The sequence below is a fragment of the Hoplias malabaricus genome, unplaced genomic scaffold (assembly GCF_029633855.1).
Source record: "Hoplias malabaricus isolate fHopMal1 unplaced genomic scaffold, fHopMal1.hap1 scaffold_471, whole genome shotgun sequence".
Lineage (NCBI taxonomy): Eukaryota > Metazoa > Chordata > Actinopteri > Characiformes > Erythrinidae > Hoplias > Hoplias malabaricus.
Genome location: NW_027101074.1, coordinates 444 through 19,891, shown reverse-complemented (window position 1 = coordinate 19,891; position 19,448 = coordinate 444). Strand labels below are relative to the sequence as shown.

The following is a 19,448-nucleotide window of genomic DNA, read 5'->3' as shown; positions in this document are numbered from 1 at the left end:
ATTAGTCCTTCTGTGGCTTTGTCTTCAAGGTCTGTATTCAGTAATAAAACTCAATAAAATGCTTATATACACACACACCACACACACCCTTTTATTCCCTCTTTGTTCAAGTAGCCCCCTTGCTGCTTGCTCGGCTGCCATTGTAAATGAGAATATGACTTGTGAATGTTATCTTATCTTATCGTGTCTTATCTTATCTTAAAGGTTAAAATGTCATCTGACTGGGGAAACCTAACATCTGGATGTAACTGGCAATGACTAATGTCCAGTAAAAAACTTGGTTTAATAAACTTTTTTTTTGAAAAGTTTAAGTGTATTATATGTTTCTCTTTCTGAATCTAGCAATCTTCACCACTGGATTTTCTGAAGATTGGACGGCACAAGTTGTACCTGAAATGAAAGCACTGGTTGAATCCTGTGTGGTCGTGCCCTGCACATCCAATTATCCTGGGAAAAAAGAATCAGCTTCACGTATAAGGGGAATCTGGCACAAAAAAGATAACAAGAAAATAAACATCTATCATGAAGATTCAACTCTAATTTCAGACAACTTCAAGGGTCGCACAAAATTGCCTGGGCACTTGGGAGCTCCTGATCACAACTGCACTTTAGAGATAGATGAAGTCAAAGATCATGACAATGGACCGTACTGTTTCAGAGCTGAACTCATAGAGGCAGATAAATTTTCCTTTGTGGAGAAATGTGTGTTATTCACCATGATCCGTAAGTATGCTTTCCTCTGTTGAATATGACTCGGTTTGCAACTGCTATCAGGAATCACAAACTAAATCCTAGTTTAACTCAGGAAATTTGTCTTAACCCTGTGGGAAAATAAATTAAGATGCACCAATGGATATTAAGACGATTTTTGTACCTTTTGAGCATAACATATTGAATATAGTTTGCTGTTTACTTGAGGCGTCTCTATGGCATTTTAAAGACCACGGTTTACATTTTGTCTGCTCAACTTTTGTAATTGTCAATCAGTTGTGTTTCAGAACCCTGACTTATGATCTTTAGTAGGGATGTTAAATTCATTTTTACACCTGTAAGTAATTGTTCCCTGTCTGAGCACCTGCCTTTTATTACTTGATTACAATAGTAAGTAAATGCTCTGGAGCTGAAAGTATGCTACATTTTGTCTTCAGAACCCCATGAGTTTCAGTCTTGTGTTGCCAAAAGTATCTTTAGATAATATACTCCAAAAAGCATATAGATCTTCATGTAACTTGTATTCACACTAACCATACAATTCTCACTTTCAACCATTTCCATTTAATTCTGTGTCATTTTATGTAAGTCTTTATATATATTTTTTTATAATGATATAATTATTGGCCCATTTTGTTATTTTGTGTAGAACGGCCAGATCCACCAGAAGTGCAAGAACCAGAAACATTGGAAGAAGGAGTTCCAACTACATTAAAATGTATTGTCAAGCACACCTGCCCCTCCCTCCCCCCACTCTCACCTGGAGTAATAAAGATGGTAAAGTGATGATGAGCAGCAGATCCCTCGGTAATGGAAACTGGGAGGTGTAATCCCTGCTAACTGTGACGCCAACAGAGGCGGATGATCACACAAAAATCACCTGCAATGTCAGTTTCCATGGCGGCCTGAAGTCTTTTAAAAGCATCCTCATATATATAAAGCGTGAGTGAAATCAGCTCCTCTGTCAAACCTAGTCACATTTGTATCCTGCTAAGATATATATATATATATTTATTTATTTATAGAACATACCTAGCATAAGCTCTACTTTAAGCTTTAATTTCCTGAACACTGATATGAGCTGCACTTTAGTGCATCTTTATGTTTTAAATGATGATTAACCTGCTCAAATCTCCTTTAAATCTTCAGGGGCTTTATTTAACTTTAGAAACATCTGTCTGTTTTCAAGGGAAAACGAGTTATGTACACATCATCGCTCCAGTATTGGCTGTGGCTGGAACCGCTCTTTTATTTGGAGGAGTATGTTTCTTTGTGACCAAGAAATATAAGTGAGTGTGAATTATTTACCAATCAATAAATGTAAATAAATCAACTTGTTCATCATGCTATTGTTCTTATATTACTCACTGTAATCATACTACACTATGATGAATTTGTTGTTTCTTTAAATCTAATACTTTATGAAATGTAATCTTTAGGAGACAGATCCAAGAGCTTCGGTCTAGAAATGAAAATGGGTAAGATAATTCCCATACAGTATTCACACCATTAATTTACACCGTGGACACTATACTGTATATGGCACAGTGATGTAACAGGAAGTGTTACTGTCATGCAGCTCCAGGGTCCTGGGGTTGTGGGTTTGAGCCTTGCTCTGTCGCTCTGTGAAGGACTGGCTCCCCGGCCTTGTGCCCAGTTATTCTGGATAAGTCTTGCAGATAATGAAAGAATAGTTCAATTGTGTTTGTATTCAGTTGCAAAAATCTTCTCAGAGTCCATTATTCTCTGCAATGCATCCAAATATGGGCAAAACAAACCAGTTCACAAAACCAAAAAATAATCACAAAAAATAAATGTGGGGCAGAACTTGGAAATATTTTAAGTCTAATTTTGTCTGTCAAGCAGGAGTTGGGTGTTTCAAATTAATGCAGAAACCACTTCTCATTTTTTGTAAGCTGAAAACCACATAGCATTCTATTTTCTTTCTCTGTGTATTCTGCTTTTTAGTTTAGATTCTGTTCTTCTATGTCATGTTCGAATTTGACCCTCTTAATTTCACCCAAAGCTGCACTGGACATTTTATGTATAGTAATATAACATAATAAGTCTTATAAATTATTATTTTTATTTAATTTCTATATGAACTAATTTGTTCATATGTATTCCTGTATTATACATAGTGCATTGTTGAGCAGGATCAAACACACTTGAAGAAATGCAAAAGCTAATGTACGTACTGGGTCACAAAGGACTTACTGATTAACTTGTCTTATAAGTGGATAAGACATTGGTGAATAACCAGCCAGCTTCAGGATCATCCAGCATGGGCTCTGACACACATAATGTTACTGCTAAGTTGGACAAAGTTACGTCAAGGTGGAAAACACAGCAGTGACACTGAGTTATTTATCCTACTAGTATTCTAGTGACACTGTGCACAGAAATCGGAACAGAATTCCAACAATCTATAGAATCACGATTTTTCTTTACCTACAGCAAAATAAATTTTACATTTGACAATTTCTTGATCAGTAGATGACAAGTATCTTATCGCTTCATAAAAGAAAACGGAGTGTGTCTACTTTGTTACTGACAGTGAGCGAATGCAGACACACTGATTCTGAGGAGTCTGGACAGTCCTGTGGCACTGTGGTCAACCATTAGTTGTATAATATCAGTTGGGCTGCTATATTCAAACCAGTAATGGGCACAAATAATTTAAAAGTAAATGCAGCAGTAGCATTAGTAATTGAGATTTCATTTGTTGATGATCACATAGCGGCTCTATTTAAATGAACTGTATGAGTTTCTGAAACAATATACAATTTTATAACTAAGCACTGAATGTATACTTTATTTTTTTCTCAAACCAAATGACTGTAATTGTTTTGTGTCCACAGAGTGTTCAGTCATATCTCCAGAATCTCACGCAGGTGAGCATGTTCTGTCCATTTAAAGAAATTGTTTAGCAGTTTTGTAGGATGTCAGAACCTATACTTGTGCTGGATACTTTTGATGACCCTTTTTTTTGGTTTGTTTTATTTTGTACTCCTTAGGATCAGGTCAGTGGATTGAATTTCTCTTGGAGAAGATCTGGAGAAGGGAACATGTCTAACTATGAAATAGTTTAAGTATACTTGCCAAAAAAGTTAAACATTAGTGAGATTACAAGATGTGTGTGAGCTCACTCTCCACAGTATAAACTGGTTTAACTTCCATTCTGACAATGCAGTCCTATGCTAGCAGGCAGCATGATGGGGAAAGCCGGGTTAGGACCACACTAGGGCAGAACTGCAGTAAACGGGCTTCAGCACTGATCAGGGCAGGACATTGAAGAGACAACAAGGCAGATCTTTGAGAAAAGGCTTTATCTTATGGGTTGTCTTTTCTAATGTAAGAGACAGAGAATAGGCTAGTGTATTGTGAGTTCAGGTGACCACTCAAGCTGTCTGCATTCTGAATTAATTAAAGCTTATTTAATGCCTTGTTTGAACTCCCGGCAAGAAGAGCATTGATGTAGTTGAGCCTTGAGGTTAGGAATGGATGCACTAGTTCCTCAGTATCTTATAAATATAGTGTGTGTCAAAGTTTGTTTTTTATTGCTTCAGTGGAAGAGGGCAGGGTTGATTATATTTTATAATAATAATAATAATGATTATTATTACTTAGTTCATGTATAATTATGAATAAAATATTATTAATAATAACAACAACAATAATATTACTCTTATTATTTATTCATGTATGTATTATCAATATGTTAACGGCCTAATTTTACTGTTACAGGAGTTATCGAAGGGATCAGCCTGCAGCACAAACGACCTCTAGGTGTATATTCTTTATATTCTTTATGTATATTCTTTGAAGGGAAAATGTACTTTGGCCTGAATACTTTTGAATTAGTGAAAGATGACCACTGGTACCCACATGTCTGCGTTGTACGATAATCTACATGTTTCTGAAATGGCATTGACCAAAAAGACAGAAATTTAAAAACACATATCTCAACAAGAAAATTGTCTGTTTTAGCAGTATTTACTAGATGTTTTGTATTTAGCTGTGTGTCAAATTAATGACCTGCATGTTCTGTGTTTGAATAGCAGTATTTTTATAAAGAAACAATAATACGTCTGTTCATGTGCAATATAATTTTATAAAAAAAAACCTAACCCTAACCCTAGGTCTGTTTTTGGAAGAGCTACAAAATCTTAGTATTTGGTTTATCTTGAATGGAAGATAATGTAATCTCAGAGGAAGCTGAAGAGTTTATAATACATAAAATATAGGAATTTACATTTTATAAATGTAATAATTTAAAAATAATTTTGATGAAGTATATTCCTGTACACTTATGTTATGACTGCTGACTCTGAAGTTGCTACAGAATGTTATAAAATGCTTGAATAATAATGTTGTGTCTTTCTACTTCTTCTTCAAATGCAGCAATCAAATGTGCAAAATGTACTTCTTTAGAATCTGCCTCATAAGCAGCTGGATTTGTATAACAGTCTGCAGCTTCCTCTAAGGCAGCAGTCGTAACCCAAATGTGGAGGAAAGTACTTCAGAATCTGTCTCAGACGTAGCAGAGCATTTTGCAGCTTTTTCAGAGGCACCGAGTTACATTATCCTCCATTAAAGCAAAACAAAATACTGAAACATTTGCAACACTTCTAACAAATTATGAAACAGTGTACAGTATATTGCACATTTCTGACATTTAGGCAAACCATGACGGTTTAGGCAGAGATTTATTGGTTTATGGCACAGTATTTGAAAATCTCCCCTCAATACATCTGTTGGCTGGTGTCTAGTTATGTACCTTCTGCCTCCAGAACCATTTTGAGTAGTGATTTTGCACAAATGCTTGTACACAATAATGCCTTTATTTCTTTTTCTTTTATTCACAGGGCTATGATGAGGATGATTACACCAACTTGGCTGATCTGAATGTTTATGGGAATGTTTGATGAAGAATGCAGTGATTATCAGACCACTTTGTGATGTTTCGAGTTTAATTTGTACGGATTTATATTCATTCGAGTAAGAGATGCAACACAAATAGCAGTGACCACTTCAATAAAATGTAAAAAAAAAAAAAAATATATATATATATATATATATATATATATATATACACACACACAGAACCAGTCAAATGTTTGGACATGCCCACATGCCCTATTCCACAAATGACTAATGAGAATATGGGTCCAAACTTTTGACTGATACTGTGTGTGTACATATACATATATATACGGATTTAAAAGGACTCACTGCAGGTAAAATGAAAAAATCAAGCCAGAATTCACACTCGAGTTGTTTAATGAAACAAATACGTAAGAGAAATTTTTTATTGTCTCATAAATTAGCATAAATTAGCAGCTATTACAAAATACATGTTTTTATTTCTGCTGCAACATGAGAAGAGGGGCTACTGATCATGGACTTCTGCTTTTCAATGTTTTAAACCTCAACATAATTTGTATTTCAGTGTTTTGTTATTTTTGTTTCTGTGCTTGTGAACATATTTGTATGAACATGCTTGGCACTTGACACTCTGTACTTCCTTGTCAATATAAAGAGGGCTGTCTCCTTTAATACTCCCAAATAACTTTTGATATTGATTGACAAACCATGTTTTTTGATTACTTGTGTTTTTAGTGTACCAGATGGTACCATTTTACAGTGACTCCGAAATGGACTCAAGGGACTCAAGTGGAAAAGTATAGATGAGATGAGATGTCACCAAGTCATCAGGCTAACACTGTGGCAGAGAATAACACATGCAAATATTATACAATATTAAAAACAAACTTAACAATTCTCTTACAACCTTGGTTGTTTCACTTGGTTGTTTCACACCACAACTTAGTAAAATTAAGAAATGATCTGAGTGACACAGGATATGTACATATTTTGCATATTGTAGAGCTCTGCTGAACACAGCTTCTCATTTTACCAGTTTCTTTTCCTTCTGTCTGTAGATTTATAATTTTTTAATCTCCATACTTTTGGTTCTAAAGCTTATCAAAGTCATAAACGGGTTTGGATATAGATATACTTGTGCGATGTAAAACCAATATATATTAATTGAAACCCGCAATATGAATTCCTTAGTTTGATTTCATCAAAATGCTTCACAATAATCTCATACGTATTCCTCATTCCCATAATTGCATTTCAGACCAACATTAAAGCCACATTTACAATGTAATGAGGTACATGAGCTACTACATCGTCTGTTAGTTCAGCCATATTTTACATAGCACTTTTCCACCAACAAGGAAACGGAACAGTACAGGTTCATGAACTAAATTTGGAACTGTTTAGCATGCTTCCACTGACAAAAACTGGTTTGCGAACTGGAAACATTAGTTCCCAGCTGGAACCAAAGAAGAGTAGCTTCATCCGTGGGCATGTCGAGGTTCAGTAACTCAAGAAAAAGCTCAGAGATTCAAACACAGCGTTATCACCCAGTGGATCTGAATGGGGTCATTTACAAAGATTAATATAAATAAATTATAGGAAATAAATATGTTTCTCTGCTGTTCACAAGCTCAGCAGGAGGATTTGTAATTCTGCAACATTTACACAGTATTATATCTCACAGAGAGAGGAGAACTGCTGAATTAATCTTATTTCCCCTGAGTGTGTGTCTTTGCCTGAAATATTGTAAAGGGGAAGGGGTGGGGAGACATTTTGTGGAATTAGTGTGTTAAAATCAACATATCATCTAGTATTTTTTTTTTAATAAAATGAACAAGAAAAACACTAATGCCGGTGTTATATATTATGAACAAAACTTTGTACTCCTTTTTACATTTCTGCATTTATTAACTGCCCTCCATATTTTCTGTACAACGAAATCACATAGTAAAAAGCACATGTAAACACATGTAGACATTGATATGAAGCACCAAAGCAGGCGGCGCACACACCCACACCCACATTCACTCACACCTATGGACACTTTTGAGTTGCCAATCCACCAACCAATGTGTGTTTTGGACCATGGGAGGAAACCGGAGCATCTAGAGGAAACCCATGTGGACATGGGGAGAACACACCAAACCCCTCACCAACAATCACCTGGAGTGGTACTTGAACCCACAACCTCCCTGGAGCTGTGTGACTGAGTACCCAAACCACGTACTGTATCATTGACTCTTCACAGGGGTCATCAGGTAGCTACCTCCCCTTGTTGGTGTTTTGCTAAATTAAGCCCACGACACCTCCAGAAGACTCAAAAATGAAGTCTGGCATCCCAGATCCACCCCCGTCCAAGCCAGCTTTACTGTCCTACCTTACCCTTAAGTATCAACAACTGTAAATCCATACTGACCTCTCTGGTGACTAAGGCTGTATCTAGCCCCACTGGCACCGTTAATGCATGCTCAGTGACACCAGTTCCATGTGAACTTATCATGCTCCATCACCAACAACCACAACAGCACCTCAACATCAGTTGTAAAAAGCGCAATACTAATAAATTTGATTTGATTTGACTTGATTTATGTCCCAAACAAAACAAGATAATACTATAGTTTTACCATAATCATGATCAATAACAGAATGTCATTGTGATGGCCTAGATTAAGTGTTCATTCATTCATTATCTGTAACCACTTATCCAGTTCAGGGTCATGGTGGGTGCAGAGCCTACCTGGAATCATTGGGCACAAGGCAGGAATACACCCTGGAGGGGGCGCCAGTCCTTCACAGGGCAACACAGACACATTCACACCTACGGACAATTTGGAGTCGCCAGTCCACCTACCAACGCATTCACTCACACGCTCACACCTACGGACAATTTGGAGTCGCCAGTCCACCTACCAACGTGTGTTTTTGGACTGTGGAAGGAAATCGGAGCACCCGGAGGAAACCCACGCGAACATGGGGAGAACACACCAACTCCTCACAGACAGTCACCTGGAGCGGGAATCGAACCCACAACCTCCAGGCCCCTGGAGCTGTGTGACACTACCTGCTGCGCCACCGTGCCACCCCTAGATTAAGTGTTTAATTGATTAATACTATTATTTGTAATATAGGTTTGTGTAAAAATGGTTTATTCTGAGAATTTTTAAAAGATCTATATTTGTCCATCAACTTTGAAACTTTCACAGAGTGTGTAGAACATGAAATAAAAATGAAAATGTTGGAAAGGGATGGAATAGAGATTTTGACACAACAGAACTGGACAATGACAGTTTTTGCACTGTTAAAAGTCCATTTAATATACTAACTATAGATTAGAGCTCAAGTTACCCTTCTTAGGGCTGGATGATATGTCCAGTGGCAACTTGACTAAGTTCATGCATCCATATGCCAACAGCAAAGGTGCCACAGGATTGTCCTAAGTGGAGGACACTTTTTACTGTTTATTTATAAGTGTTTCACCCTTGTGTCGCCATAGAAACCTTTATACACCAATTATCAATAATATTGTGTGCACTGACTGTCTACTCTTTGAGGCACACCTACAACATTGATCTACTAGACATACAGTCAGAGACAGTAGCTAACACCCTGCTTCATGTTGGTAATCCACTGGTCCTTCTTCAGGATTCATTGGACCAGTCCAGTGAAACTCCCTCTGAACTCCAAGTGTGATATAAATATATGATATAAATTAATTACCCAATTCAGTTTTAAAATTATTAATTAAAAAATGAAAAATGATTAATTAATATTTCATATGATATATATCCTAGCTTGTTCCATATTTGTATAAATAACAATTATCCTGCTCTGTGGCAATGAGAAAACATTACTAAGTTCATTAAGGGCATTCAAATATTATATGTGGCAGCCTTTGAGTTATTGTGCTTGTCTGTTTTAAAACACCATATATTATGTGCATGTGTTTATATGGGATTGAAGAAAGGAATTACATTCCATTAACATTTAATAAATGATGTTAAGAAATTGTCTTAACACAAACAGTATTTAAGTATGATGAACTAAAAGCTGCTATACATTTGTTGAACATGCAGGAGTATTTTTGCACAGTTGTATTTGATGAACACAGGTTGAATATGTTTGCTTTTTGTTTATTGTTCTGACATATAATTACAACATAAGTTGAAACCTAGGCGATTTCAGACAATGAATGATTGAATAAATAAGTTTTACTGAATCAATTGCTATTTTTTCATATTTTTCTGAACATTAGGATTAAATGATTATGTATTTTTGAAATAATGTTAATCACAGCTTCTGTAGTAATGTGGACATTAAAAAATCAGACCTTGTTCCTAATTTTCGATGTGGCATACAAAAGCAGCCCACAGCATTTTATATTGTGCCCAGTTAAATTCTTTACTAATCCATTTTTCAGTCAACACTGGTGTGAGTTCTGAGCCTGCATTCCAGAATCTAAGTGGTTACAGCATTGTGCTATTTCTTTGACATAAAGCAGCTACAGAGCCTAGTTTTGATGACTGTCAAAGTTTAAAACTGGTAGTTGGATGGTAGGAAACTTCAATTTGTACTCCATTTAATCAACTTAAATCACAATAACTCAACTATGTACTATGTATTAATATGTTAAAAATAAAAATTTATTTCAAATGTATAAGTTTTATACAAAATTTCATTATTGATAATATTATTATAAATAGTGGAGTTAATAAATTTGACAACCTCCTGGCTGTAGGTATATCTGCAACCTGTTAAACTAAGGGAAATGTTTGTTTCCTATCATAAACCTTTGAAGGCATTCAGCATTCAGTCATTTTAAAAATTAGGAAGCTGGACGTGCCTGATTAAAAATAGTATGGTTAACTAAATATCTTTGTTTCATTTCCCTTTATAACAAAGAGGAAGGAAATTTCTCCTTTTTCATGATTTTTCAAGGGCTTTTTATATTTTTGTTTAATTGTCGAATAGAATGTTTTTTTTTTTTTGTTTCTCTTTCTTATTTAGTTAATTATCCATTGGTATTTCTGAAACCTGCTAAAATAGGGGAAAGTTTTGCTGTCTATTATAAACCTTTTGATCCTACAGCAGAATTTAGACTGGATATGCCTGATAAAGGCCTTTTTCAGTTCTCTTTTTTAACAAAGAGGAAGGGTTTATTTTGGAAGGTTGGAATGTTTAGGAGGTGTCAGCAATATAAATAAGTATAGAAGGTTTAGAAGGGATTTTCATAGGATTTTCCATTATTTGTTTAGTTATAAAACAGGAGGATAAATGCATATCCCCTCCCTGGATCACCACCTTAACGTGGTGGAGGGGTTTGCGTGCCTGTGTGAGCCTAGGAGCTATGTTGTCGGGGGCAATAGCCCCTGGTATGGTCTCCCAAGGCAAATTGGTCCTAGGTGATGGGCCAGACAAAGAGTGATCCATAAAGACCCAGATGAAGAGAGTAAATACAGAGACACAGCTTCCCCCGCCTTGAGTAGGGTTACCAGGGCCCCACCCTGGAGCCAGGCCTGGGGGAGGGGCTTCTCGGCAAGCGCCTGGTGGTCGGACTTTCACTCATGGGGTCCGGCCGGGCTCAGCCCGAAGGAGCAACATGGGTCCACTCTCCCATGGGTCCACCACCTGTAGGAGAGGTAGTAATCCGGGTCTGGTGCATTGTAGATCAGATGGCAGCCGAGGGCAGGGGCCTTTACGCTCTGATCCTGTTACTGAAACTGGCTCTTGGAACATGGAACGTATCCTTTTTGGTGGGAAAAGAGCCTGAGCTGGTGCGCGAGGTTGAGAGGTACCGGCTAGATATAGTTGGGCTCACCTCGACACACAGTATGGGCTCTGGAACCAATCTCCTTGAGAGGGGCTGGATGCTCTTTCACTCTGGAGTTGCCCAGGGTGAGAGGCGTAAGGCAGGTGTGCGCTTACTCATAGCCCCACAGCTTAGCGCCTGTATGTTGGGGTTCACCCCAGTGGACGAGAGGGTAATTTCCCTGTGCCTTCGGGTTGGGGAAAGGGCTCTGACGGTTGTTTGTGCTTATGCACCGAACAGCAGTTCAGAGTATCAGGTCTGGTGAGGTGTTCTGGGCATGTCCGATGGGGAGGAGGCCCAGGGGCAGACCAAGAACAAGCTGGAGAGACTACATGTCTCAACTGGCCTGGGAACGCCTCAGTATACCCCCAGAGGAGCTGGAAGCAGTGGGTGGGGAGAGGAAGGTCTGGGTTTCTTTACTCTGACTACTTCCCCCCATGACTGGGACCTGGATAAGCGGTGGAAAATGGATGGATGGATGAAATGCATATCACTAGTTCTAGTTACTAGCAGTATGGAAGCTGCTGAGACAAAATAAAAAATGCTGACTCTGTTTCACTACATACACTCAAAAGTTATGTACACAATGAAGAGTTACTTCATAGGGTTTTCTGTTAGTAATAGAATTACACAAACACAAAACACTGAATTTATAACTTTTTTTTCACTTTGTGGTTAGGTTTTCAGGTTAAGTTTGGGTTTAGGATTAGGATGAAATTAAGTATTAGATTAGTATTTAGGTTTAAAGTTAGGTTTAGTGAAAATTTTAAGGCTGCTTTTCATGCAGACTTTCCATATAAACATGTCTTATTCATACAAAATGTATGAATCCTGGGAATACTCCTTTAGTAACATTTACCTTAATATCTAGATTCTATTCTTGTTGTACAAAGTTTTCTCTTCACACTAAAGTTAGGTTTGGAGTATTTGATATGACCTGGTCCTGAGTGATCAGTGTATAATTTTGTCATGTTATGTTGTCATGTTTGGAGGCAGTGAATTGTTACGTGTGGTAGCATGGTGTTCATTTGAGAACTGCAGTGCAGCAGTGTTATCCAATATAGTGGAAAACACTGCTGCAATTTGGTTCCCAATTGGATACCATGCTATACAAAAACTATATGCAAGACTCATAACAATGCATTGCCTCCATCACTATAAGATGACACAGTTATACACTTTATACAGATGTTTGATGAATGGCAAGTCAAGTTCTGGCATGATGTTAAGTCTGTCAGTTTGATCTCTGTGTAAAATACACTTACTTTCTCTCTCTCTCTCTCTCTCTCTCTCTCTCTCACTCACACACACACACACACACACTAACACACACACACAGGCCTTGTCATATTAGACTTTATATAACACTGGGTATAAATGAGGGCTGGACAGCAATATGTGCCCACCTTCATTCAGGGATGAGTCAATACATCTCTATATAAGTGTATTTAATACAGACCTAAGATCACAGACTGCAGAACATAATCAGCCCTAAACAAAACAAAGCTTAACTTTTCTACAACAAGAAATCCTAATGTAAGTGGAAATTATTTATTAGATATTTTATTTTATTTTATAATTTTATATTAAGAATATTTACTAAATTAAAACTTTTTTTAACAAATAACTTAAATTTTACCCTGAACTGGATAAGCAGTTACAGATAATGAATGAATGAATGAATGAATGAACTTAAATTTAATCTTTAAAATGTTATAGTAGAAATGTGTAGAATATAATATTTTCTGATAGTGGTATCAAATTTTTAAATATAAAGCTGTGTTTGTGTTTATATATGTATAATAAATTATCATAGTTAATATCCATCCATCCATCCATTATCTGTACCGCTTATCCAATTCAGGGTCGCGGGGGGTCCAGAGCCTACCTGGAATCATTGGGCGCAAGGCGGGAATACACCCTGGAGGGGACGCCAGTCCTTCACAGGGCCATAGTTAATATATGTATAGTAAATTATCATAGTTAATATATGTATAGTATAATTATCAAACACGTTTTAATGCAGGTGGCATGGTGGCATAACAGGTAGTGTCAGGAAAATGTCTTAAGAAATTGTGAAAGTCAATAATTTATGAAGGTAATGTACATGGGGATAGTACAGATGGCAAACTCATATTACTATGCTTAAAATGAGTAGGAAATATGCATAATTTTTCCACTGTACTGGTAATATACAAAGTTTTGTACAACTCCAATTCATAAATATTAGGGATGCTGTGTAAATAAAAGTATATAAAAACAGAATGCAATGAATTGCAAATCTCATAGATCCATACTTTATTCACAATACAACAGAACACATGTCCGAAGTTAAAAATGAGACTTTTCCCCTTTCCTGGAAAAAATACTAACTCATTTAGAACTTGATGTCAGCAGTGCATCTTAAAAAAGTTGGGACAAGTCAATGTCTGCCATTATGTAGCATCCTCTCTTCTTTTAACAACAGTTTGCAAACAGCTGGGAAGTGAGGGGACCAGTTACTGGAGTTTTGAAAGGGCACTTTTGGAAGAGCACTGTTGCCCCATCCTTTAGATGTAGGATTCTAGCTGCTAAGATTGTAGTGCACCAGATGTTGTCTAACTGGCTGCAGGCGGCCAGTTAAGCACCCAGACTAGGCCCACAGTATCTTACCGAACTTCTCATACCCTATCACTCATCACATAAAATTTGTGCCGGCCAACTCAGTACCTCACATTAAGAAAACACTGCGGAAGGAAAAGCCTTCCTGGAACACAGGAGTAGACTGCCTGTTACTGTTCAGGGCTCAGATGCCCCCTTAATCTTTAAATCTTGATTGAAAACCTACCTTTTCACATATTAAAAGGGAAAATGAAACATAAACAGAAGCAAATGTGTCTTTGGTAGCATGGTTTACACATCTGCTTTCTGATTTTTAAACAAAAGAAAATCTGAAATAAATAAAAGTAAATTGCTACATCTATGTGGTTTCTGTGATCATGTTTAACTCTTTTTTTGAGCAAATGCCCTAAACACTGGTGTGCTGATCTTTTGCGAATATCTCACATATAATCTTTTATATTGCAAAGTATTCACTCAGGGATGGTCAAGTCTTTGTCTTGTCAAGTGTCATAAATTCTATGTGATGCCACTCCCAAGGTACAGGAAACAGCCAATCAGGAGCAAGAAAAGCTCCAATTCTCCCTCATTGAGGACGAATCAGGTATTCGGGGCAGGTTTTCTAAACTCTGGTTAAAAACCTGTGGCGCCAAATGACACAAGCTTTTTGATCTTTTTGGGCTTCTGCCCCTTTTTCTCCGACTCTTCACTTCAAGGCTCCAGATACTTGGGCCGTTATATCTTTTAGCCTTTTTCAAGGCTAAAAGAGTAAAATGACCTGAGTTTTGGAAATGACTCTGCAGGCGTCAGACTCATGGCTTTCTTAAACAGTCTTGGACCTTTAAAGCGTGGTCCAGATAGAAACTATAGATTAAGAAAAGCTATAGTTTAACCCTAGTGAAATTTCAACGCCACACCCAGAGCATGAAGGCAACCTTAGACCTCTGACCCTCAAAAGGACGACAACGCCACGAAGAGGACGGCTGCAGGCACCCTCAGAATGACCTTCTGAGATGAGGAAACCTGCCCAGGAGAGACAAGGCGGCAGATCAGCAACGACGAAGAATCCCCACAGAGACCTTCAGAACACCACCAGCTCCGACGGCTGTGTCTGAAAGCTTCGGAAGAAAATGAACGCCTGCGACTGCAACCTACAAGGCCTGTGTCGGCAATACTCCAGGAAGTCGTGCCGGAAGGCACCATCAGCAACATGCTCCCTGTCCATCTCAGGATACGTAAGGTCACATGGTCTCATGTCTCTCATGGCTCATGGGTTGGTACTGAAAGTTTGCTGGGATAAACAATACCCTTTCTTAGACCTTACGGTAATAATTATCACAGAGAAATTTCCTCATATATTAATCTTCCTGTTCCATCAAATATCGCTGTAATCCACTTTATTATATGAATGTCTAATTAATATTCATTATTTGATATTACAATTAATAAACCAGTTATGTGATAAAACCAATCCTTGGTTATTTGTTTGTGTGTGCACCTTTCTTTATGGAATTATAATTTCTAGTTCAGATTCCATTTCAGAGTCAAGAACCCACGGCGGGACAATGAGCATAATTCATTAATAATAGTTAATTCTAGCTAATTCTGCTGTATAATATGTGAAGATGAATTACTTGTCTAAGCTAAAATTAAGACAGGTAAGGACACCACATATTAGTTAATGGTTCCCAAACATGGAGCTTAGCAAAATTAATTAAATAATTAATTATTAATAAAATAATAATTATCATTGACTCTGCTATGTAGTGCTAATGCCACCGCAACTTGTGCATACTATTTCCACTACACTGCTGCGACACCATGCCACCAATAGCCTCATGATTATATGGATTTATATGGATCAGATTAATAATCTGATATGTTTGCTATTCCAGTATGTGGGCAGAGGGGAGATATCTAATCATCTGGCTCTGTTTTCACGGTACATATCTACCTTTTGTTCACTGGAGAGGGTCAGAAATGCTGGACACTATGTAGTAAATCAAAAAAAAAAAACTATTGTACTCTTATTAATATGCCACATTTCACTTATTCACAATGTTTCTGGACTTAGTGGGTGGTTGGAGTACTGATTTTATCCATACTAGAAAATAATATATATTAATGGCATAAACTATATTCTGTTCGGAATACTCTCCACTTCAATTCACTGGTATCATTTAAACTTGGTATCTGTGTGATAAAACATCATTGTAAAATATTCAGATTCAGTGTAGTCTACTCTATTGTTTAGTATCTCATTCATTTCCTCCTTTGCTCCTTTCTCTTTCTGGTTCCAGTGAACTTCAGCCCAGTTTTTTCTGACGTTTGGATGGCAGACGTTGTCCCAAAAATGAATGCGCTGGTCTCTTCTTGTGTGGTGGTGCCCTGCTCGTTCAAGTATCCTGGAGAAAAACAACCACATTCACGTATAAGGGGGATATGGCACAAAATAAAAGACAGCAAAACAAATTTTATTTATCATGAAGATTCCACTAATATTTTAGAAAATTTCAAAGGTCGCACCAAACTGCTTGGGAACTTGGGATCTCCAGAACATAACTGCACTTTAGAGATAGATGAAGTCAGAGACCATGACAATGGCCCGTTCTGTTTCAGAATTGAAATCCCAAATGTAGGAATGTATTCTTTTTCTCAAAACTGCGTGTCCTTCACCATGATGCGTAAGTATGTCTATAGTAATGATAATTTTGAACAAATGATCATTTATCATATTTCCCTGTTTTTGCACTGCAGTTCTGGACCAACATATTAATTTAAATATTATTAACAGTGCAATTTCATGTTTTAGCTAAACCAGAGGATCCAAAAATAGTAAAAATTGACATATTTGAAGAGGGTACTGCTGCTTCGTTGAGGTGTTTTGTCACACACACCTGCCCTTCCCACCCCCCAACCATCACCTGGAGCCATTTCAATAGTGAAGCCACACAGAGCACCAGGTACCTCGATAATGGAATCTGGGAAGTAGAGTCTTTGCTGACATTCACTCCAACAGAGGAGGACGATCACACAGAAATCACCTGTAGCATCAATTTTCATGGTAATAAGAAGTCTGAAGCTACTGCTCGCCTGTCTGTTAAAAGTAAGCCATGTCACCTTTAAGTGAGAAAGAAATGAAAATCAAAACATGCTTGTATACTGCATCTGAAGGAGCTACACAATGTTATACAAAAATGCTCTGCTTCCTCTGAGGAAGTTTAAATTGAGTTTGCAAATAGGAAGCGGAATTGCAATTGAAATTCAAATTACTGGAAGTAAAATTGGACTTTCATGAAATTAAAAAAAAAACAAGATACACAGTTAAGGTGTATTTAACAGTTAAGCTTTACAGTATATTTTACATATGATTACAACATGGATTTCATACAGATATTATTGTATGGACTTTATGTACACATTACTTTATTATAATAAATTGGCCTATTTTTTTTACCACAAGAAGAATATTTGATAAAATTGTCACATTCTCAATGATATGTGATAAGAATGAATGTCTCTGAATTGCAATGAATTCAGTTCCACTTCCTGTAATTCCAATTCAAATTCAATTTAACATCCTGTAGGGTGGATTCTATTCAAATTCAAATTCACTCATGGAATTGAATTAAATTCTGAAATTTGCACAGCCCTGCCTCTGAGGCAGCAGTCATAAGACAAATGTGCAGGAAATTACTTCATCCAAATCTACCTCAGAAGCAGCAGATCATTCTGAGGCACTGATTTACAGAACTACGTGTATAGTATATTGTATGTTTATTTCTTTCAATATCATGTCTGGCAGCTAGAGCAGGCAAACATGAGGGTCTAGACAAAGCATTATTGATTAATGTTGCTATATTTAAAAATCTCTGTCCAACGTGTGCTACCCAGTTATGTGCATCCCACCTGTTGGCTGGTAACCAATTACATTTCTTCTGCCTCAAATGCAGCACTTCCTCAGAACCATTTTGAGTATTTATTTTAAACACAGGCTCAGAATCTCACAAGCTCAGATTATTTGACCTGTTTACATTGGCATTTTAGTCCTGGTTTTCTTAGCATTCTCACAGAATTAGACTGATGATGAAAATAAGAGGCTACATCCACTCAGGATGTCAGTCATGAAACATGGAGTTTCTAATTTCATGTACAGTTCATTTAAATTGTATTCATTAAAAATGCACATAACAAAATACTTGGAGATGTAGAATTTGTTTGGGAACTCCCGTTCTGGAACAATAGTCATGAGTTACCCTGACCTTTTCACGTTGAATGGGCTGAAGTGGTTGTAACAAATGATTTAAGTGAATTTCTAAATGAATGAAACATGCATTAATGCTTCTATAAGTATATGTTAAGTTTTGAAAGTGCAATAATCTTATTTTTAAAATGGAAGCTATCTGTTGTATATTTGCAGGCTCCTAAAAAAAAGATTAAATACATTAACATGACACAACAGCAACAAACAATTCCTGAACAAGGGTTTGTTTGAGTAGATGCCAATAGGTCAATTTTAGTTTTACATTTCAAAGTGCACCAGAGTTTGAATCATAGTTTACTTGATCCAAGTCTTGATCCAATTTTAAATTGCAGTGTTCATAGTTGTTCTTATGAATCCTACTGACAGAGCAATCACAGCGGAGCTAGCAGACAAGTATGAACCAATCTCACTGCAGTGTGCACCTTTTAATAACGGTCACATGGCAAAGAGGAAGAATTAAGGTTAAATTGGCAAAAACATTCCACTGTAGATGGTTTAAAGTGTTAAATAAGTTAGTCTGCTTCTACAGTAAACTTCTACTGTTAATGTTTTCATGGGATACAATCACTTAGTCAGTGTGTATGTCACTTATTCATTCACTTAATTTAATTTCTTACTTTTTTCAGGAAAATCAAAATTCACTCACATCATAATTCCAATCGTAGCTGTGCTTGGAAGTGCTCTTTTATTTGGAGGGATTTGTTATTTTATGAGCAAGAAATATAAGTAAGTCTAAGGAATATATATTATTTTTACATACAAACATTTGACATCATTTACATTCATTGTAATTATATGTTGCACTGTATTAGTGTTACAATGCAATAGAAATATTTGTTGTTTTATTTATGACATTGTCTTGTGGTCTTGCTTTTTTCATATGCAACAGGAGACGTATTCAAGAGCTCCAGTCTAGAAATGAAAATGGGTAAGTAAATGCCTTGCTGACATTCAGTCTTTTTTTAATTAATTCCTGATAATGTTGAAACAACAGATTAAACTGTGCTTTTCATGGAGTTGTAATGTATAAAAGACAGCTGCAATGTTAATTTCAAGAAGGGAAAAACCCATTAACCTGTACATTTTAATTAGGGCATGTAATACTCAACCAAAATTATACATATTTAAATGAAATATTAATTGACTTAAGTTTGCAGGAATGTACTTCTTCAGAATATGCCT

At 36.8% G+C, this 19,448-nt stretch overlaps 1 protein-coding gene across 1 annotated transcript; it reads left to right on the top strand.

Moving 5' to 3' along the window:
• Window positions 1-342: 342 nt before the first annotated feature.
• LOC136684519 (myeloid cell surface antigen CD33-like) lies at window positions 343-5,606 on the top strand (the record flags this gene model as incomplete). The annotated part of the gene is made up of 9 exons (XM_066659199.1): window positions 343-723; window positions 1,361-1,488; window positions 1,545-1,653; window positions 1,901-2,000; window positions 2,151-2,189; window positions 3,573-3,605; window positions 3,729-3,797; window positions 4,459-4,500; window positions 5,580-5,606. Coding segments are annotated over 7 exons (809 nt in total), but the record flags the coding sequence as incomplete, so codon positions are not given.
• Window positions 5,607-19,448: the final 13,842 nt, after the last annotated feature.